The 23,256-nt window shown below is 42.6% G+C and overlaps 1 protein-coding gene across 2 annotated transcripts in view; it reads left to right on the top strand.

Annotated features, from left to right (window-relative positions):
* The window catches only part of FILIP1L (filamin A interacting protein 1 like), a 2,033,704-nt gene that overhangs the window by 1,316,750 nt on the left and 693,698 nt on the right, over nt 1-23,256 (top strand). For both annotated transcript variants that reach the window (XM_044071370.1, XM_044071371.1), the window contains one exon: nt 9,834-10,007. In XM_044071370.1, the coding sequence (XP_043927305.1) occupies nt 9,834-10,007 (174 nt within the window). The remainder of the gene's footprint in view (nt 1-9,833; nt 10,008-23,256) is intronic.

Raw genomic sequence — 23,256 nt, forward strand, 5'->3', positions numbered from 1 at the left:
TTGGCCATCTTCTAAAGCTCTAGAGCTACAAACTGGCTCGAGGCCTCCCCATATCCCATGATTCCTGGTGCTAGATACCCAGATCTCGTTTGGTAAGACTAACAGCAAACAAAATAATGAAGGAATCCTATCCTTATCATACATAAGCCCAACTATAAAGACCACTAGGTAGAGTAGGATAACCAAGGAAGGCTAAGCTGAGCAATATTATAGAGAAAACTCTTCTTGGTCTAGTAGGATAGGGGGATGGAGGGGGGGGGAACGCAAGAAAGAAGGCGAAAGAAGACAACTAACATGGAATGTTATAGTAGGTCCATAACTTCTTTATGTTAGGTTGTCTATCTCGCCTTCATTCTTGCTGGTTGGGACAGCGTCCCTAGCACCTAATATCCTGGGTGGCTCAATGGAACAGACTCTTCAGAACAGTGGAACCAAAATCAGCTCTGCTTCTGGAAATAACGTCCAATTTATAATGCGAGATGAAAGTATGAGGGCTTGCCCATGTAGCTGCTGCACAAATAGATTACATGGGCAACCTAGCCTGAAAAGCAACCGAAGTGGCTAATGCTCTGGTGGAGTGCACTTTTGGTTTAACAGGCAATTGTTCATTCCTCAGCTGATAGATAAATGTAATGACAGAAGTCAGCCACCTGGATAAAGTTACTTTTGATACTGGTATACCTTGTTTGCCCTCTGAATAAGAGAGGAAACGCTGATCCGATTTTCTGAAGGCCTTAGTCCTGTGTAAATAAAAACGCAGTTGTCTGTGAACATCTAACTGATGTAACCTATATTCGGCCCTGTTGGAATGGATGGCAAAAAACACAGGAAGGTCAATGGACTGATTCAAGTTGTTCTCAGAAAAGACCTTAGGAAGGAAGGATGAATTAGTCCTAAGAGCAACCCTGTCTTTGTGGAACACTAGGTAGGGGGGACGTGTACAAATAGCCTGCAGCTCAGAAACTCGTCTGGCTGAAGTAATTGCTACCAGAAAAAGTGTTTTCCACGATAAAAACTTCAACAAACAGGAAGCTGCCGGTTCGAAGGGGGGCAAAATTAGACAGGCTAGAATCAAATTCAGATCCCACGGGGGCGGAGGATCTCTAACCAGGGGCCTCAGCAGAGTGGTTCCTTTGAGGAAGGCCTTACAAAGCTTATGAGACATTATACTACTTTCAGAAAGGCCAATGTGAAAATTCGAGATTGCGGCTAACTGCAATCTAATTGTAGCCGAAGCGGAGCCAGCATGAAAAAGCTCTGCGAGGAATTCCAAGATGTGGTGAACAGGGGCAGAAAAAGGATCTATATTCTTAGCCTCTGCCCAGGAAGAAAAACATTTCCACTTACTAGCGTAAGTTTTTCTAGTGGTAGACTCGTGCGATGATAAAATGATTTCACGCACTGATTGGGAGATATCCGGAAGCCTAGCTAAGGTTGGAAGTTGAGCAACCAAGCTGTGAGCTTGAGAGATTGTAGGGAGTGATGCAGCCCGCCCGATTGATGGATCAGAAGGTCTGGAATTTGATCTAGAGTCCAAGGCTGCTCGATAAGGTAATGATGCAGGAATGGAAACCATATTTGTCAAGGCCAGTACGGGGCAATGAGGATAATTTTGCAACCCAATACAGTAGCTTTCTGTATCAGCTTGGGAATTCGAGGAAACGGGGGAAATACATATAGAAGTCCCTGAGGCCAATTGTGGACTAGAGCGTCTCTGGGGGAATACTCGGGATGTGGAAGGAGAGAGAAGAAGTTGCTGCACTTGCTGTTGAAGGGGCTGGTAAAGAGGTCGCAGTAAGGTTGCCCCCATTTGCGGAAGATTTGGTCCACCACTACTTGATTCAGAGACCACTCGTGAGGCATCAGAATAGCTCTGCTCAGCCTGTCTGCGATGACGTTGGATTTCCCAGGGATATGCGTTGCAGTCAGAAACCGTTGGGAAGAGATCACCCACTGCCAGAGTCTGAGTGCTTCTCGACATAGGGGGTAGGACCTGGTTCCTCCCTGTTTGCTGATGTACCATACAACTGACATATTGTCCCGTTTGAATTGCAACTGTCCCGGTAGGAAGAGAGTCCTGAAGAGCTTGCAATGCTAAAAGCACGGCTCTCATCTCCAAGACGTTTATGTGCAGATGGTACTCCTGAGGTTGCAAGTGCCTTGGACTGTTCTGCCTTGATAATGCCCCCCCCCCAACCCGATCAGGGAGGCGTCTGTGGTTACCGTAGTAACTGGAGGGGGAAGTACAAATGGTCTGCCTAGGGGTACTGATGGGGAGACCATCCACCATGCAAGGTGCTTTTTGCATGCTTCTGTAATGATAATCATGTGAGACATGGGAAGCTGCTGAAAGGACCATTTGGTGAAAAGGAGCCATTGGAGAATCCTCATGTTGAAATGGGTCAGAGGGACTAGCATGATTGCCGCTGCCATGAGACCCAGGGTTTGAAGTATGAACCTGGCTTGAATTCTCTTGCAACCTAACAAGACCTGGACATGCTGCTGAATGACTAACACCCTGTCTGGCAGAAGGCTGGCTGACCTGTCTTTTGTATTTAAGTTTGCGCCTATAAAGGTGATAGACTGACAAGGCGACAAAGCAGATTTTTCGAAATTTATAGTGAAACCTAATCTGAAACACGTCTGTATGGTATAGTCTCTGGCTTGCAGATGATGATGCCTGGTGGTAGCAGTGAGGAGCCAGTCGTCTAGATAAGGAAACACCTGGAATCCTTGCCATCTCAGATGAGCGGTAACTACTGCCATACATTTGGTGAACACCCTGGGGGCTGTGGTGAGACCAAAGGGCAGAACTCTGAACTGATAATGGCTGGCTCCCAGCCAGAAGTGCAGGAATCTTCTGGAGCGCCTGTCCATTTTGATGTGGTAGTCCGCATCCTGAAGATCTATGGAGCACATCCAATTGTCCTGACCCAGGAAGGGTAAAATGGACTGTAGCATGACCATCCGAAATTTGGTTCTTTGTACAGACCTGTTTAGTCTGCTGAGATCCAAAATGGGTCTCCAGTCCCCTGTCTTTTTTTGTACCAAAAAGAACCTTGAGTAAATTCCGCATCCTTGCTGGTCTGCTGGGACTTGCTGGATGGCCCTTTTTCTTAGCAGTTTTGCAACTTCCTGAACTGCTTGATCCCTTAGATTGGGTGGAACATCTGGAAGGGACTTGCTCAGCAAGAATGGAGCGCGAACGAAGGGAATTTTGTAACCTCCGGATATAACAGACTGTACCCATTTGTCTTGTGTTATGTCTTGCCAGGCTCTTGGGTACAGCGATAATCTTCCCCCGACTGCCTCCAGAGGTGGACAGCCGGGCAACCCTTCAGGGATGCTGGAAGGGCTTGTCAGAGAAAGATTCTCTGCTGCCCTGATTTTTCAGACCCCCTCTGCCACGAGGGTGGCGTCTGTTATTGTTCCCTCCTCTGCCCCTGGAGGGAAACTCACCACGTGTGTCAGGCAGGGCTCCCTGGGATTTCCGGAACCACATCTTTCCACTCTTCTGACCCTTGGGATATGGTCTGGAAGGAGTGGAAAAACGGATCCCTACAGCAGAGAGAGTCCTGCCTTCCTGTTCACACCTGGTAAGGGTGTCCTTCACCTGAGATCCAAAGAGAGAGGAACCATCAAAGGGGGTGTTGGTGAAAGACACTCAGAAAGGTTCCGCAAAGTTACAAAGCCGCATCCAAGCGTGTCTCCTCAGAGCGACGCCTGTGCCTGTGGCTCTACTCGCCCCATCGGCTGCATAAGAAATGAGCCTCATGGAGGAGTTAACCACTAAATTAAGAGTCACCAGCTGGGAGGCATCCTTGGCCTGGGCCCCCTCAGCTGATGGATCTTGAAGGGTATCTCCAAGCTCTTTAAGGAGATCCCTCTGTAGACGGGTTAAGTGGCACAAGTAATTCAGAGACTTCATGGAAAAAGTCACTGAAGAAAACATCCGCTTCCCATATCTGTCCATCGTCCTAGACTCCTTGTTAGGGGGGTGAACAGATGAAGTTTCAGCCAACTCCTTCGTGGCCGCCGCTACCACCATGGCATCAACGGGGACACCTTTTGTCAAAAATTGCTTGTCCTGTGGTGCAGTAATGAATTTTGCTGGTCTTCTTGGGGTCGGTTTCACTGTGTCTGGAGCTGACCACGCCTTCCGAGCCACCACAGACATCAGTGGGTCGAAAGGTGGAGACACCCAGGAGGTGGAAGGTCGGGATCCAAACGCGTCCAGGAATACTGACTCATCCTCGGAAGGGCTTAGGGCAGTCCAGTTCCCCCCTCTGTCTAAGCATCTCAAGGATGTCGGAGAAGGAGACATCTTCAGAGGGGGACCTCGGGGACCCTTCCGAATCCTCTAAGTCGGTATCTGATGTGACAGACTCAGGGGAGTCAACATGCTTCCTCTTGCATTTCCTCTTACGAGGTGGCTCCTCTGAATGGGAAGATACAACCAAAGGGGTGTCCTGGGGCGCTGGATCCCCACGCTTGGGGTCTGGAAGAGAGGTAGAGGCTGACGCAGGCACCATAGGGAGAGGAGCCAAGGTGGTCGATCATGGCACTGGCTCATGGGCCAGAACACTCCTCATCACCTCGAAGGCATCTCGATCAGAACGGAGAGAGGGATCCAGTTCAGAAGAAATCAGAATCCCTCTCCGCACCGAGGGGGAAGGCTCCGAGGCCGACGTGGGAGCCAAACTCACCTGAGCCGAGGCTCTGAGGGGGAGAGCGGGGTCGGACAAGGGTCCGATGCCACTTGCCTCCTCGGAGCCAACAAGAGAGTCCCGGCACCCAGATCCCTCCAAGGACAGAACCATGGAAGTGATCGGAGCCAATGACGGAACCAAAGGAGCAGGTATCGGAGCCGACTGTTCCACAACTCGAACCCCCACGAACTCTGGCTCCGAGCTCCAAGGGTGAGTCGGAGGAGGAATATCTGCAGACGTGGACGAAGCCAACCCCTGGTGAGGGGGGCTGGACAACATTTTAGCCAGGGCCTGCGATTTTAGCAGTCTGCTGACAACTCTTTCCAAGTCATGGTCCGAAAGTCTTGAGGACCGAGAAGAGTGGGATGAGCGATGACTATGCTCCGACTGCAGCAGAGACGATCTAGGAGCTGAGCGTATCGACTCCAGAGAGGGAGACCTGGACCTTTTTCGACTCTCAGAAGGCTCCTAAGAGCATATCGGAGCCGATTGGGAGGGAGGAGCATCGGTTCCAGCCGGGGGCGAAATGGAAGGTACAGATTCACCTAACGACGACTCCGAACTGGGAGCCAACGGTTTAGGTGCCTTAGAAGATTTCACAGGCTGAGCCTTAGCCGGTGAATCTTGAGGTTTTAAGTAAACCTCTAAGGATCAATTTATTTTTGCGCTCCTGCAGGACTCTTGGACTGAACGCATGGCAAATGGAGCAAGAGTCCTGCAGGTGCACGGCGCCCAGACAATAAACACAAGAAGTGTGACCATCTGTCAGAGAAATCTTCTGATAGCATGAGTCACACTTCTTGAATCCGGATGGCTTAGGATCCTTGGACATATTGACAGGCAAGCCCAAAGGAAAAACACACTCACACAAAGGTTAAGGTACTAACACAACAACAATACACTACAAGCTACCAGAACCGACAGTACTTCCAACAACTGTAATAAGTATAGCAAACAGTGATAATAAGAAATTTTTTTTTTTTTTTTAAGGAAATAGATAGAGAAGAAAAAGGTTATCCTCTAACTCAAACAGACACCTAGAGATAAGGTTATCCTCTAACTTAAACAGAAAACCTTACAGGAAAAAGGGAGAAGTAGAAGGGGGGAGGGGAAACTCTCTAAGTAAAACGAGTTTCTGAAGAGAAAAGACAAGGATTCAGCTACAAAAACTTATACAAATAAGGGAAATAACTAAACGATAATTCTACTCTAAAAATTTACTAAATTGTGACAGAAAAAAGACAGTATAGAAGTTTTATACGACCTGAGCCAGTACAGCAACCTCGCAGCAGAAGCGGCAAACGAGATCTGGGTATCTAGCGCCAGGCATCATGGGATATGGGGAGGCCTCGAGCCAGTTTGTAGCTCTCGAACTTTAGAAGATGGCCGAGTCGGAGCCGAGGATCGGCTCTGAACCCAACCAGCAAGAATGAAAGGCGAGATACACGACTTAACATTACCAGATACAATGGACCTCAACTCTACAGAACTTGCAAAACTAATTTTAAGGTATCAAACAAATATGCATCTTGAAAGATATAATCACTTTTGTATAAGAGTTTGCTGTCTAAATCTACCTCCTCCAAACAAGGAAAGAGGGACTTGTACCAACATTCTTAACCAGTTAATGCAGGAAAATTCTTATAAAGGATTACACCTTTTAGATGAACAGTGAGTGGAGTTACTTATTTACATTACCCCCCCCCCCCCCCCACACACACACACCCGACAGCATAGTTTGTACTCGGCAACTAAAAGAAAACTCATCAGTAGCACAAGCCACAGTTTTACCAATTCATAAACCTCAAAAGGTTGCTATTTTTCTATTAGAATGTTTATCAGTCAGTTTATTTAAATGCAGTAAGAAACAGAATTCATCACTATTATATTTTAGGTGCAATATGTCTGAGTCTGCCAGTTCAGGATGAGGAACAAACTTTATCTAACATTGTATATAATTTCCCTAGATCAGTAAACCCCAAGTATGTTTCCATCATGGTCCTGAAAACAGTTTCCCTCAATGTTTCAAAATGTTTATTTTGTGGGACTAACAAAAAGGAGAAAAAGAGAGAGGAAAAACCTGAACACATACTGTGTCAGCTCATGACATGAAAACCTCTTTGAAGATAACTTTCCAGATATCCACTGGAAGTATTCAGCCACAACACTCATTAGAATATGGGTATTAATCTCCAGAGAAGGGTTATTTGAAGCTTTTTCTTCCCCAACCCCCCTCTGCACTTGTTAGACATATCCCCTCACTGCCATCAGACTCATCCTATAGGGAGGGGCATTGCTTGTTTTCTTTTTCTATCACATTTATCAGGATACAACCCATATAGCCAAGGCTACTGCAGCAGTGATCAATGCCCCAAATACTTCTTAATAAACAGGCAAACTTCCTCCAGAAGTAAGCCAAATGCAATAATATATTCACACGGATAACTTCTTTAGGCAGTATGGAACCTGGTAACAACACTTCAGTCTCTAAGTTCATCTCACTGAGCAGTAAAAGGACTTGGCACCCACATGTAGCCTCCACAATCCTTTCATTTATTCAGACAGAAAACAAAGAACCTAAGATGCTCATTAAAAACAAAAAAGGTTTTCATCCATTTGTGAAGGCACACTTCTCTGTACTAGTATCCACTGACAATAAGTAGTATACATAAAAAGGTATCAGCAAAAGACAAATCATTTTCACTTTTTATTGCTTCAGCTCCTAAGATTAAGTCAGCCAGCAAGTATGTTTCTTTCTTGACTCAGAGAAATAGCAGTCCTTCAGAGCATTGTAGAAGTCAATGAGTGGGACACATTGCTGCATGAGACCCAGACAAGACTGAAGTGCAGGAAGAGACTCCCATACATTAATGAAAAAGCTGGAGCCAACACAATGCCAACTTCAAGTCACACTACCCAAATGTGATAATGGCTTCCTGAAAAGGTGACAACATGAAAAATAGTAAAATAAGTTAATGCATAGGAAAAACATAAGACAAATGTTTGTATGGGATGGAAGGGGAAAGAATTAAGCTATTAGTACATGAGAATTTGTCACTTGTCCAGAATGTAGGAAAATGGGCCACGACGTCCTTATGTGCAGTCAAACAATGTTAAACGTTCTGTTATTTCAGGAGAACTTGAACATTTCTTAAAAGTGTGTGAAATTTCTTTTCCACTCAAAACAGTGATTTGAAAACACCTTGCAGTCGCTAATGCAAGTGTAACTCCCATCAAAAGTACTGTTCTGCATGTAGTTTGTACAGAAAAATACAAAAAAATAAATAAATAAGCAAAAGATTTTTGCCTTTTATTCACTGTCAGGGCAGCAGATAAGATTTGGAATGAGTAACAGATTCCTCACTCTGTACCCAAGGAAAAAAAGGAAATTAAAACCCATTGCAAGAACAACTTTGGAATTCTCTAAAGGTTCAACTACAAAAGATGAGGTATAAGAAATCAACCCTTTCATGAGAATTTACCATGCTTCACCCCCACGGTCTGACTACAATGCAAACCTACCCGTTGATTACCCTCATTATATTAGTTAAACTATATATCACATTAAACTGGGTAGACAGATCATCTGTTACATGGGAGGGGTTTAGATAAATGGCAATCAAGCATCTGACAGCTCATAAACTTGTGTTTAACAGTAAAGAATCCTCTTAATTCATTGAGTATTGGAATGCATTACTCAAACATATATTGCATTAAAGATCCAACCTGTAATATTCCTGATCTAGTTCTTCCCAACCACCCTTTTATCTCCCTATACTCTAACTTTGAAGTAACTAACTACCTATTTTTAAGGTACATTATTAATTCTCTTCCTAGAATTACTGATCCCTTTCTTGTCTCTTACCTCTGTTTTACCCTGTGTAACATTACAATACATAAAGACCCATAGCAGGGGCTTCCATGTGGTCTGATGGAGTAGTGTGACAATCAGTATTTTCAGTATTAAAGTGAAGTGTATAAGTTTACATTTTTTAAGATGGCAGGAATACTCTATTTCATGCTGCAAATTACAGACAGTGAAATGATCCCTAGCGTTCATAAACAACATACTACAGAGAGGCATCCAAGCCACCTGCATACTGTGTTTAATATGCTGGTGTTCTGTATCAGTATGTCCATATTCGCTTATCATTATCCCTTATATGTTGCTCAGCTCTGTGTACTAGACAATACATCTGCAAGGAAGGGGGATCAATGGTCTCAAGTACAGTACACTACCTTGTCTGTGTGCAGCTACGGTCTCACAATCCACCACATGGGGATCAGCCTGTACAAAGGTGGTGTACTGTTTGTGATGAGAGTATGATCCTGGGGAGGGATAATCTGTAAACGTGGTGTGTGGATGGCATACTGTGTGTTCACAGCTGTTTAAGACTGTGCACAACGTGTTAACCCAATGTGTAAAATTTTTCTATGAATCACAAAGGGTTTTGGTACACAGCTGAAATGTGCAGCAGCCCTACTTTACAATACCCACTGCTTAATGAATAGCGTCAACATTGTGAATAGATACAGCTGCTGTGAATTTGGAAAAATACTTTTTATAAATCAGTTACGTTTTAAATCAAGGTGTGGAAATTTTATAATTGCTCTAAGTGTTTTTAAAGTTTTAAAATTAGGTAAATAAAACTGTCAGTATTCAAGTTGATATATTCAATTGCTGATAATCAGAAAATGAAACATCCATTAGCATTTCACTCTAACATGCTATCACAAGTGCTAGTGGTTGCTCTGGCACCATTACAGTAACAAATTAAGGCAGTATATCAAAGGCCTCAAAATGAAATGGCATGGGGGAATCTGAGCACTTCAGAGACCTAAAGTTCCACAAAAGCGGGGACCTTGGAGAGGACACTCAACAACTGTTTTTTTTTCAGTCTGTCATAATATAAAATCATCTGTTTTTATCACAAATGGCATTTGCATTTCTCCTATATAGAACAGAATCGCAATTCAGAGAGATTTTGTCTGGCATGGAGGAAACAACAGCCAATCAAAACATTTTAATAAAAGTTTATTTGAAAAATACAGCAATAAAACGATCAAGAAATGTGACTTCTATTAAGAAAAGAGTTACCTGAAATTATTTTTTTTTCTCTTTAGGCAAGAGATGAAGTCATTACAGTTCTGAAAGCTGAGAAGATTGATCTGGCTTTGCTAGAAGCCCAGTATGGCTTTGTCACACCACTGAAGGTTCTACAAGCTCTACAACGGGATTCAATTCAAGCCAAGACAGGCCAGTGGCAGGACGATGTCTATGAAAAACCCATGGCAGAGGTACAAGTCTTTATTCTAGTCTTATTGATCAGGCCTCCTCTCAAAAAAAAAATACTGCAGATTATGCTTCCCAATAAAATAAAATGTAACCTGCAACAGAGAGAAACAAATTTCCTTCATGTTTATATTATTGCCTATTAAATCATGTTTGTCAGACTATATAAAAAAGAAAAAAATAACATGAGCAGACATAAAAGCTACCTAATGATTTAGTATTAGAATTAGAGCTTTAAAAATACTTCAGAAAAAACAGCAAATTCACAGATTCATACATTGTTGCTAGGCTAATGACCACGTTGGGAGGGGGTTGTGGGTGGGGGGATTTCTAAGCCTAGTCAAGTTTTCCCAAAAGAATAACGATGTCCTGCACCCAAATAGGACATTTGAGGCCAGGCATTTATAAGCTACCTCTGCTGATAAGGGACATGAGTCCCCAGGCCCAGTGAAAATTTATTATTCTCCATCCACTGGCCTAGGTAGCTATTAAATTCGGTAATAGATTAACTCAGCTTCACATTGATGGGAAGTCTGTTCCACAGGAGTGGCAGTCTCTGGGACACATAGCTGTCGCTCCAGTACGTTCTGTTTAAGTCACAGACAAAATTCAGGTCCCTAGACCTTGAATTTCTGGTACTCCTTGACTTACAAATATGTAAGATATTCTTAAGTCTAGGGTTTACGGATGCTTGTAAGCCAGGCATAGCTCACCCCTCAGTAATCTATAGGAGACTGAGTAGAGGGAAAGGGCTTTAAGGCACTCTGCATAAGGCAGGTATGTTATGCCTTGTATTCTTTTTGTAAGGAGCCTCTGAGGTCATTCTAGTTGCTGCATATGTCTGGTCAGGTGTATACCAAAGGTAGCACTGTACTCTACGACTGGTCTGATAAGGGCGGAGTACAGTGGGTTAATGACCTCTTTGGACCTAGACGTCATACCCTTACTTAGAAGCTGCACAACATAAAAGGATTTCATCTCCACTGTGACCATGTGGTAGTCGAAGGTAAGACTACTGTCTACATGCGTACCCAAATCCCCAATCACTAGATCGACTCAGAGTTGTATTATCAACATGGTAGCTAGTGGGATGTTGACATCTCAAAGCATAAAATTATGCATTTTTTAGCATTGAGTTTAACACCATGGCTTTGGCACCATTTGTAAGTCACAGACAGACTTTCTTGAGGAATGCCAGTCTCTGCAGGGGAGTCTATAATAACCCCCAATTTGCAATCGTCTGCAAACATAGTCAGCCATAAACCTTCAGCATTTGCCTCCACTTCGGAGAAATAGATGCTAAAAAACAGTAGGCCCAGTACCGAGCTCTGGGGGGACTGTTAGTGACTGGTCTGTTGGCGAAGGTGGCCTCACCTATTTTGACCTCCTGGGTCCTATCAGTGAGACAATTATCTATGCATTGGGTGATAAAAGGGCTTATACCTAAATTGGTGAACTTGTCTATAATGCCTGAGAGGGGTATTGTATCAAAAGCATTGACCAGGTAAAAGTAAGCTGAGTCTTACCTTCATCCAGTGCTTTGATGACCCTCTCAAAAAAGTCCACCAGATTTAATAGGCATGACCTTCCTTTAACAAAGCCAAACTGTGATGGGTCCAGCATTTGCAGGTTATGTATGCCCTCATTTATCATGTCCATGATGATTCTTTTCATGGCCTTACATATGAGCCTGGTAAGACTTCTGGGCCTGTAGTTACCCAGATCAGTGGTTGCACCTTCTTTGTGCAGATGAATGACTGTAGTCATCTTCCATTCCTTGGGCAAAAAACCTGACTGAAGACTCCAGCTGAAAAATGATTCAAGTGGACCAGATAGGTCATGTTTCATGCTTCTTATTAAACATCCTGGGATGTTATTGAGGCCCATCGATGTACTGTTTTTGGCCTTGGAAAGTGCACTGATGACCTGTTCCCTAGTAATGGTAGGGGAAATTAAACAGCTCAAGCAGAAACAGCAGAACTTTCGTATCTAACAGTTTAATTACACAGCACAAGTGCATCTTCTCAATAAAACTGTTGTTTCATTTTTCAGTCTCACATCCCATCTTGCCTTGTTTTTCAAAGAATGATGCCAAGCATTATACATAATGTTCTTTGTTTGTCATGTTCATACCGCTCAAGTTTCCAGAATTTTGCCTCATAGTTTTGTTCTTTTCCTCATAAAATTTGTGGTTTTCTGGCAAATAATTAAGGACTGAAGTCACTAAATAATGACACAAATTTGAGTTTCAGACTTCATATCTTTCAGAAAATACATGCTAATGCAAAAGTTGTTATTATAGCAACATTCTGTTTATAACAAAAATATTCTAAATTCCCTCATCATCATCATCAACCCTCTTTTTTTCCCCATTTTCTACATAGGGTTGGAGTATCATGTTAACTGTTGCCATCTCTCGATTCAATGCCACACTCCTGTCTTCTTCGACACTCATTCCTGACTTTCACAGATCTTGTCTCTCACAGTCCATACACCTTTTTGCTGGACATCCTTGTTTCCACTTACCTTCTTCCTGTCTGTCCCAAATCATCTTGACTAGATTGTCTTCTGCATTTCTGCACGTGTCCAGACCACCTTAATCTGCTCTCGTTGATCTTTTCTGCAACTAGAGCTACTCTAGCTTCTGCTCTTATGTCCTCACTTCTTCGTCTGTCCCACATCGTGCATCCTACTACCCTTCTCAGGCACTTCATTTCCATCACCTCTAGCTTCCTCATCTCCTCTGCCTTTACTGCCCATGTTTCTGTACCATACAGTAGTACTGGTTGCATCACTGTCTTGTACACCTTACTTTTCAGCTTCTTTGATATTCTTCTATCATAGACTACAGCTCAGACTACAAGCCATTTGGATGCAGCCCTTCTGATTCTAGCTTTGACTTCTTCATTCAAAATTCCCTTCTCCTCAACCACCCCTCACAGATACTTGAAGCTATTAATCTGTTCCACTATCTTCAATTTTATCCCAATTCTCAGCTTCTTCTGCTTTCCCTAACTTGCTGCCATTACCACCGTCTTATCTGTGCTTAGATTCATCCCATGTGCCTTCAGTTTTGCATCCCATTCACCTATCCTTTACTGAAGTTATTGCTCAGAGTCTACCTGTATTGCCACATTGGCTGCATACAGTACCTTTGTTGATCTGTCCCCTCCAACCTGTTTCTAATGTAGTCCATCATCAGTATGAACAGCAGTGGGCTGTCCCTGATTTGTGGGCCTTTGTTCCCTCATTATTTTTGATTTTATCCAGAATTCTTGAACCAAGAGGTTGAGAGGTCCACTTATGCGCAGGTATTCTGACATGGTTTCTTACAAAACATTAACATAACCTGAAACAGGTAAGTAAATTAAATGTAACAGTTCCAAACTTAGTGCTACATTTTTAGTAACAGAACAAAACAAACATTAAAGCAACAAATTTCAGTGTCATATAAGTACATGCATCTTTTTTTCATAACAGAAGAATAAAACATGAGACACACAAAATGGTAGAACAAAGATGGTACCAGGCATACAAGGGATACATTCCTGACTAAGGCCCAGATAACCTGGGGTTGATGAGTGATCCCAGCACTGGAAGAGATGACCAGGGCAGGAAAAGAATGAGAGTCTGTACACACCTGCCTCCATCATGATGTGAGGGGATGGGCATATACTCAACTCAGGGTAGGGAACAGAAAAATCCTGATTCTTCCATGTGAACAACAGCACAAGTCCCAGTGCACTCTCCTATTGCCTGTAAGGGAGACAGAGCTTTAACCCCTATGGGAATGAATAGGTCAGTACAGTAGCAGCCAAGAAGGCTCAAAAGTCAGAATGGGAACCACACAAAAAGAAAATGGTAGGCAGGAAGCATGTCAGTAAGACAACTTTACTTATGTACAGCAGAAACATTTGTAAGTTCCTAAACCTCAGAGGATGTGGCCATGCAACAGCAATCACACTCAAAAAGGAAAAAAAAAAATGAACTGCTCTATTTATTTTTATTTTATTTTACATTTGTTTACCGGGAAGGTCCGACTGGACACGGGTCCGTTTTCAGCGGCGGCCCGGGGAGAAAAGCTCCACAAGTATTACATTACATTAGTTAACATTCACAAGGTACAAATATTCATGCACAAAGTACACCATGTTAGTTGAATGCAGTTACAAACAATAGATCAAAATGATTTACAGTTGAGTATCTGGTAGAATTTGAGCATATAGGGTAAGATGGTACAGATAGTTTATTTGCAGTAGAGAATACTTTATTTTCTAGTCTTGTGTCAATAAACTATTAGAGGTAGAGAACCATGGCAGTATTCTTTATTTGGTAAAGTATTAATAGCAGTGAGTAGATTTGGACTAGCTTGGGGGGAGACATGAACATAGCCAGTTTTGCATGAAGTGGGATTTGATGTTTTTTTTGAAGAGGTAAGGTGAGGATGTAGACATTAGATGATCTGGTAGGAGGTTCCAGGTTTTTGCAATGCAGCAGGGAAAGAGGAATTTACCAGCCTCATTTTTGTGCTTGGTGACACTTCTGTGGTTCCGGTGTGTTGATCTTAGGTTTCTGGAGGGTGCATAGGGTTGAATTAATTGTTGCAAGGCAGGTGTTTTCATAGGAAGGTAGTAGAGCTTATGGACAGTGGTACGTTAGCTGAGTAGGAGGAGTTGTGGAAACTCACACCAGTTGAGTTGTCTAAGGGATTGGCAGTGATGGGACCTATGAGTGGCTTCATTAGCAAATTTGGCAGTTTTGTTGTAGCATGATTCAATTTTAGTGAGGTCTGCTTGGTGAAGGTTGGTAGAGATTGGAGAAGCATAAAGAAGTACAGATAACAGATGGGTTCTTGCTATGGTGGATTTTGTGTGTCTGGTCATGTAGCGGTGGTTTCTATAAAGGAGTCCGATCTTTTTGTTGACTTTCTTGATTGTTTGGGAAATAGGGATGTCGAATTTGAGTTTATTGTCAATTTCTACTCCAAAAGCTTAGTGTGTAGTGTTGGAGTGATATTAGTATTGTCTTTGGATATTATTGCACAATCACTGTTTATGGGGGAGATCTACTTGGACTGAAAAGAATAAGCTGTTTTGGGTTATGATTTAAGTTTGTCGAGGGTGTGGGCTGCACATATTATGGTGGTATCATCTGCGTATTGGACTATTGAGGCAGAGGGTAGGGATGATGCTATGTCATTAGTAAATAATGAGAATAGCAGTGGGCCGAGAATGGACCCTTGTGGGACACCAGTGGTTACTGGAAGTAGGGGTGACAGGTGGTTTTCTATGTATTTTAATTACCACTGTATAGTAAACTGAAACTAATACTGCCATAATTAAAGCAAATGACTCCATAAAGCACCACCCTCCCCACTCCCCACCAGCCCTCTGCCCCAACATACAGTTTCCTCTACCAGAGGTCCCCACACCACCCGCCCAGACTGCCTTGCTTTTACACTTTTTCTTTAGTTTTTTTTCTCATTCTGTGCAACACATCCTAATTAACCAAGACTGCATTGTAGTAACTGTATAGGAAATAAATGGATTAAGCAGGGGGGGTCTGGGGATCACTTAGGCCCCCAGAAGTTCATGTGTAGTAGATGCTTTGAAGGTGCATTTTAGAACTTTGTTATAAATATTTGTTCCAATGATGCCCTGAGTAAAAATTATGACCAAGGAAAGACATTCACTTTCATGCTTACTCTTCAGCTTTCTCCACCATCCTTTCAACACATCTACCTGTCCAAGACTGCACTGCAATAACTGTAGAGGAAATAATGGAATTAAGACAGCAGCCCTAGATGCTACAGAGTTCTAAATGCTCCAATGGGCATTTTAGAGTTTTTTTTTCCAGCCTTCTGGTCCACTGATTCCTAAAAAAATAATGAGAAAGGAAGGAAATTCAAGAAGAACCAAGTTGTTTCCAATGATTATTTGTTCAAAAGCTGACAAAACCATACTCCCTAATAAACTGAGAACACAAATGACTGTCAGGATACATAACTCATATATGCGAACAGTGCCTACCTGAGTCTCCTCTCCCCAAAAAGTCATTTTATGTGTACCCAAATAGTGTCAGACTGGGATGAAAGTGAAAGAACAAAGCCACAACAATGCATTAGAAGTTGTTCCCGTCATACATATGCACATCTTCCCTACCCTGAAAAGAAAACCACCTTCTGTCCTCCCCCTTTGATATTAGATTTGGATAACTGTGAAACAATAAATGGCTACGGCAATATATTTCAACTTGTTGATGTTACAGATATATAAACATAATGCCTTCTCACCCTTGCAACAAAAACAGCTACCCATATATATGTCTGATGTTTGACTGTGAGGAAAGTGAAAAAATAACAAGCATAGTAATTTATTCCCTCTTGTTGCCCCTAGACAGTATGCTTCACCAGAAAACCTAAAGCAACATTCTGTGCCCACCTTGAGGTTTGAATCTAAGGGAAATTAAAGAAATAATGACCACACTAACCTCGGCCAGCCATGTGCAAGCTACAGTGACCGTCTGTGCACGCCTCTGAGCAGGGCTGGTTTCAGATTAAGTGGACCTGGGGCAGAGTCTGAGGATAGGGCCCCTATACTAAACCTCTGTCAAAATCCCTTTATACACATGGGGGAGGGGTCTGTGGAACTCCCAGGCCCTCAGAGGGTCTATATTTTAGATTTACTGTAATGCATTTTATGCATTATTTTTAAAGATTTTTTTGTTCCCTACTGTTTGCCAAAACAATGATGTGTACATTTTTCTGCATATCTGTGATGTAACTAGCCCCAAGACCTACACAAGGTATGACAATCTTCTGAGCACGGCCAGTTAAGAAAGCAGGGGGTCAAGGAGACATGATGGGCATGTATGTCTCACCACACCTACATGCCTCTAATATTGTGTGCGACCACAGATAAAATTGGTGATATTTTCTTCACCAAGGTTTCAAATACACACACCAAGTCTACAGCCGAGTGACGTCTCCAGGCGTTTCGCAGTTACCTCCTACTGCTCCTCTAGGCGTCAAATATTGCCTGTTCATATTTGCTTTAATAATTCCAAAACCATGATACATACAAGCTATCAGAATATTTTATCTTGAAGCATACATGATGGCAAACACAATTGTACTGATATTTGACCTCTGTCAATGAGTATTTATAAGAATTGTAAGTTGTTAACTTCATTTTTAAAGGCTTAGGCCACACCCACTAGGATTTAAAGGTACACACTCAAAAGACTTGTACTGGAGGGAATGAAATAAGATAAATGTGGGTGTGCAAGTGTGCTCGGTCTTACGAATACATGTGCACATGCACACACACACTACATATTTGCCTACATGTAAATTGGAGGACAGGCAGTTCACTTACAGCAGGTCTCTCTGAGTTGCAAAGGAAACTAAAGTACCTGGATAAAACCCAAACAAAGACAAGGAGAACATGCAGACTCCAAACAAAAGGAACCATTACCAAGCATTTAACCACAGACACAAGCACTGAGAGATGAAACTGCCACTCACTGCAAAATTTGTCAAAAATCCATTGCTGTCATACACAACCAGCCCGAACAGTCAATAATAGCCACATATCATGGACAATGCTGACAGAAAGTGAAATTATGGACAATGTATTACTCTTAGATACAGTACAACACTTCCATGCACACATGTGCAGATGTCATACTGATTTCAAGAAATAAATTGTAACACTTCTTCTGCCATGCCAGTTCATAGGTGTTTACTAGGCTAATGACCACAAGAGCCTTTTCAAGCCTAGCCATGCATCCCAAATCTCTGACAAGTTCTGGTACCTCTGATAAGTGTAAGCAATGGCTTGGGAGATGAAACATTTACAAGCAGGGGCCTGGGAGATGATCATGTTACAAGTTGCCCACTTCTGTTAAGAGACATGGGTGCCAAATCAGGGATGACTTTCATGTTTCTCACCCTGTTAAACTGTAATCAAAAAGGCAGTAAAAGCAAACCATTCCAACTTGCTTTGCACATATGCATACATGTCCTGCAAAGTCATATTAAAGACTACATTACTCAGTCATGACAGCAGTGTCAGTCACTTTCACCAATAGACAGCCCGCCTATTTCCAGCAATTATAACCACTTTGATTGCTGCGCAAAGCTCAGATGTTTAGTTACAGAAAAAAATAATGGCCATAGGACAGTATTTCAAATTTCTTTGACAAAAATGCAGAAATGCAGACAAATCCTGCAGAGAAAGAATAATAATTGTTTGACCTGAGCAAACAAATGCAAGGTCAGTCAACTTCATCCACAGACAACCCCTTATACTCAGCAGTTATTGTCATTTTCTTGACCGTGTAATATCTCAGTTGACTGGCAGAGATTAAAACAAGTGTCTCACATAATACACATTAGCCCTGCACAGCCAAAATAAAAAAAGTCTTTCAGATTTTCCTGGTTAGGGGTTGCCACAGCAGAACTCCAGTCTGCTAATGATTGGCACTGGATTTTTATGGTGTCAAGTTGCCAGCCTGATGCCCAATCTTTAAAGAAGGCACACCCATTCATACACGCACCTACCTGCATGTCTTTATACATCACTTGACTGCGGGGAGGACCTGCAGACTCCACATGGAAGGCACTCCAGCTGAGAATCGAACAGGAGAACCTATTGCTGTGAGGTGACAGTTTAATTTAAGCAAATGACAGCAGTATCAGTCATTTTACAGCACAGACAGCACCTACATCCAGCAGTTGTATCCATATTACTGACTGTGTACACCTCAGAGATCTGATTATAATTACAAATAAAATGTACTCCTACTATGTTTCACATAAACACGCTGTAGCCAGCCACCACAGCGTACCTCAGCTTGCTTCACACATGGAGAAATTAGTCATTCTAATCCATAATTATGACTATTAAAAGCACTCTATTTCTTTACTCAAGGATCAGTGCAAAACCAGCATATGATACAAGAGAAATACATAAAATCAGGAAAGATTTTAAATATTAATTGAATTTACTTAAAGGTTAAAAGAACACATTCTACATCAACATATATTTTTTGAACAATACAAAGTATGAAACTTGACTGCCTATATTCTTCAGTGATTTACCAGAAATCAAACATTTTATGAGGAACAGGGCAAAAGTATGAAGCAAAATCAGGGACAGTTGAGAGCTGTGTCTAAAGTTAAGTAAACAGCAGCACACCAGAGTCAGTTCATCTAGACAGTCCCTGAACCAACTAATGATAAAGACTTCTGCCTATAATATGTGGGTGTTACCCAGGGTGTAGGGAAAAAAACTTACCTACTACAGAACAGACCATTTTACATGAGCTGCATAAGCTGCAGCCAAACACAGCATTCTCTTGCAAACTGTTAGCACTGCTTCTATCATCAGCACAGGCAATTACAACTCCATTCTTCAAAGTTTCCAGGCTTCCTGTATGGGCTCACTCACAATATAATCTAGCCAATCAATTACAAAATCATTCACACAGCTGAAGGACTTTGAGTGGATGTATAGAATGCAAGTCAGACTGAGAAGAAACGAAGACATTCAGAGCTATACAGCACTTTACTTGCAGGGTACTACAGCTGTGACTGTTTTGAACAGGGGTGTTGTGGCAGTACAACTTTTTATTTGGTTAAAAAAAGTAAAGGGGAAAAGCACACCTGGGCATACAGCTCCACTGGTGACTGTCTAGTCTATGTAAGCCTAAGGCCATCCATGCAAACAACAATATTGTATTTTTAACTAATCTCTAATACAGTGCTTTCTCAAAACATATGCTTCGTTCACATTTCATGACACTAACATTTAAAATTAATCTAAGTACATCCCAAGCTATTAATGTGCAGTTTGTTGAACAAAAAACTTATTTTGGGTAATTTTCAAGTTATTAATCAAACTGTTCCACTAAGCAGAGCTATAAACAACAGAAAAATGCAAAGCAAAAATACTTCAGCAACAATGTTCAGAAGTGCAAATAGGAAAAATAAATTAACATGCTAAAAGCAGAAATGTTGATTACACTAGTACAATAATTAATGTATATTCAAGCCATGCAGTTATGTTGTACAAAGCTAATAATCTAATTTAAAGGCTAAAAGGTGCAATAAAACAGCAATAAGAAATGTGGGCTAATGGCAGCATTTCAAATAGTGGTAAACATGATTATATGCAAGAGGAGGTAAGCTGGGAAATAAGATAACAACAATAAAAGGCATGTAAAGACAGAAGCAAAATCACAAGATAAAAGAAAAAATAAGACAAATGGGAAGAAAGGAAGTCAAACAAGAGAAGAAAAGCAATACAAAAGATGAAGATAAAAGGGTGATGCATACATTAAAAGTCAAATGTTAAAATACTATTTGCATTTTTTTCTGAAGTAAAAGAAATGCTGCATCAAGATGACATTCAAACTATACTGCAAAATGATAACACAGTGCTAAGCTGTTATGCAACAAACCAGGGAACTACTCAGGTCTGCTGGCATAGATAAGTCCTTGCTACAACCCAGGTGACAAATTCGATTCATGTCTCACACACCTGTGGGAAGTGGTATAAGGGAGGAAAGGAATGATTAGGTTTAGCCTGCTTCCTCTCTTGGGGAGATGCGGCACTCTCTTGAACACAGAATACCTGATGCAGGCAACAGGGAATACTTGGAGATTCCTGTCTACAAGGCAGCAAGGCCAAATAACTGCATCACATGTGAAGGCAGAAATGTATCAAAGTTCCACACATGTCAACCCCTTGGATGCTATCAAGCACGTACAGATTAGGAGGGTTTAAGACAAGAACTCTATACAGACAAGTCCCACTACCAGTTTGCGCAACTATCTCCCCATTGTAATGAGCGAGTCATAGGTATATCATCCTCAAGGAAAAGGGTCTACTGGGTAACTGGGAGACAGGGGTTCAATGATAAGAAAGGGGACTAAGCTAAAAAAAAAAAAAAAAAAAAAGGCATGCGAGTGCTCTTACCCACAAGTTTGCCACCCACTGATGACTGCTGTCATCAGCTTGGTAGAGATTAAGCCTATGTCTTGTGATAAATCTGTTTTGCCTGCAATTCTCTGCTTGTAGCTGGTGAAACTACCACCAGACCATCAATTCCTCTTCCCTCTAAATTATGTGGGCCAGTGTTTGCTGCTCCTTATTAACCTCCCCACCCACCCATTACAGCACCAGAGTCAATAACTGAACTTTGGTCCAGGGCTTTATCAGTCTATTCCACATTACCAAAGATATTATTTGACAGGAATGATTTTATATATCATAATAAAAAGTTATGTACTCACCATAACGTTCCATCTGAGTAGGTAAACTTAATTTGTCAGCAACCTATGGGTCTTCGGATCCGAGCCGGCAGTTTCCAACAGCATAGATCTGAGCTCCAAGCTCCTCCCCCTACCCATAATCCCCTGCCAACCCTACCTGACCTCAGATCGAGTTTGCCCACTGCTAGATAAACATACAAAAATCACCCGCAAAACTAGCTACATACCCTTGCCATAAGGAAGGTAACATCTCGAACATCCGAAGGTCAGGGGGACGGAGGGGGGGGGGGGGGAGTCGGTTGCTGACAAATGAAGTTTACCTACTCAGATGGAACGTTATGGTGAGTACATAACTTCTTAATCTGAAGTAGTTAACTTCATTTGTGCATCAACCTATGGGACAGAGTCCCCAGCTACCTAAATCTTGGGCGGTCCTCAAGGAAGGATGTTCCGGAGCACTGCAGAGCCAAAGGATGCTCTCCCTCTGGAGACAATATCCAGCTTGTAGTGATTAATGAAGGTATGAGACGAAGCCCATGTTGCTGCTGAGCAGATATCATCCAACGAGAGTCTAGAACGAAAGGCCGCCGAGGTAGAGACAGACCGGGTAAAGTGGGCATGAACTCCTAGAGGTGCGGGCCGACCAGTACATTCATATGCCAACAGAATACACTGAGAAATCCATCTGGACAGTGTGACTTTGGAAACAGTCTTTCCTAAGTTAAATTTGGCAAAGGAAATGAACAGCTGATCTGATTGCCTATGACCAGCTGTTCTGTGTAAATAAAAGTGCAGTTGTCTGTGCAGATCCAACAGATGTAACTTATGTTCCCCTTTGTTTTGGTAGTTGGGGAAAAAAACTGGTAGGTTAATGGACTGATTAATATTCGATTCGGATGCAATTTTTGGAAGAAAGGAGGGATTGGTCCTGAGGTAGACTCTGTCTTTGTGGAAGGACAAATAAGGTGGTTTTGCACAAAGGGCTTGAATATCAGAAACCCTTCGAGCTGAGGTGATAGCTACAAGAAAGGCAGTTTTCCATGATAAAAATTTAAGATCTACTGAAGCTGCAGGTTCAAAGGGAGGGGCTGTAAGTGCCTGCAATACCAAAGTTAAGTCCCAAGGAGGGACTGCTTCCTTCCCGGGGGTCTGAGTAAGAAGGTACCCTTCAGAAAGGCCTTGCATAACTTGGAGGAGATCAACGGTCCAAGGTCGCTTCCTACGTGATAGTGAGAGATAGCCACCAACTGAACCTTGACTGTAGAGGAGCTGGCTCCCTGATCGAAGAGTCCTGATAGGAAATCTAACACCTCAGGCAACGGAGCTGTGAAAGGATCTAGATCTCTGTGCTCCACCCAAATAGAAAAACGTTTCCATTTGCTATCATAGACCTTTCTGGTGGATGGCTTATGCGCCGCCACCAGAATAGCTTTGACCTGGGAAGAGATACCAGGAGTCCTACCTAACCTTGGAACTGGATCAACCAAGCCGTGAGCTTGAGGCTGTCCAGATTCGGGGTCGGAAGATCCAATAGATGGGTTATGAGATCCAGAATGGGATCCAGAATGCAGGGAGGATTCACTAGGTGAGACCAAAGATACGGGAACCAAGCCTGGTGAGGCCAGAATGGGGCAATGAGGATTATCTTGTTCTGCAACCGACTGGCTTTCTGAAGAAACTTCAACATCAGCGGAAGAGGAGGATAAGCATAAAGGAGACCGGGGGGCCAAGCATGCACCAGAGCATCTCGTGGGGATTCCCCGGGTGGGGGAATTAGAGCGAAGTAGTCGTTGCATTTGAAGGAGAGGCTTAAAGATCGCAACAAGGTTGACCCCAAGTGGAGAATATCTGCTTCGCTACTTTTGGGTTCAGAGACCACTCGTACGGCGAGAGAATGGTGCGACTCAACTTGTCTGCTAAAATGTTGGACCGTCCCGGAATGTGCGTCGCTATGAGAAAGCGGTTGGTGGAAATCG

Source organism: Protopterus annectens, chromosome 5.part0 (genome assembly GCF_019279795.1).
Source record: "Protopterus annectens isolate FY-2018-M chromosome 5.part0, PAN1.0, whole genome shotgun sequence".
NCBI classification, from domain to species: Eukaryota; Metazoa; Chordata; order Ceratodontiformes; family Protopteridae; genus Protopterus; species Protopterus annectens.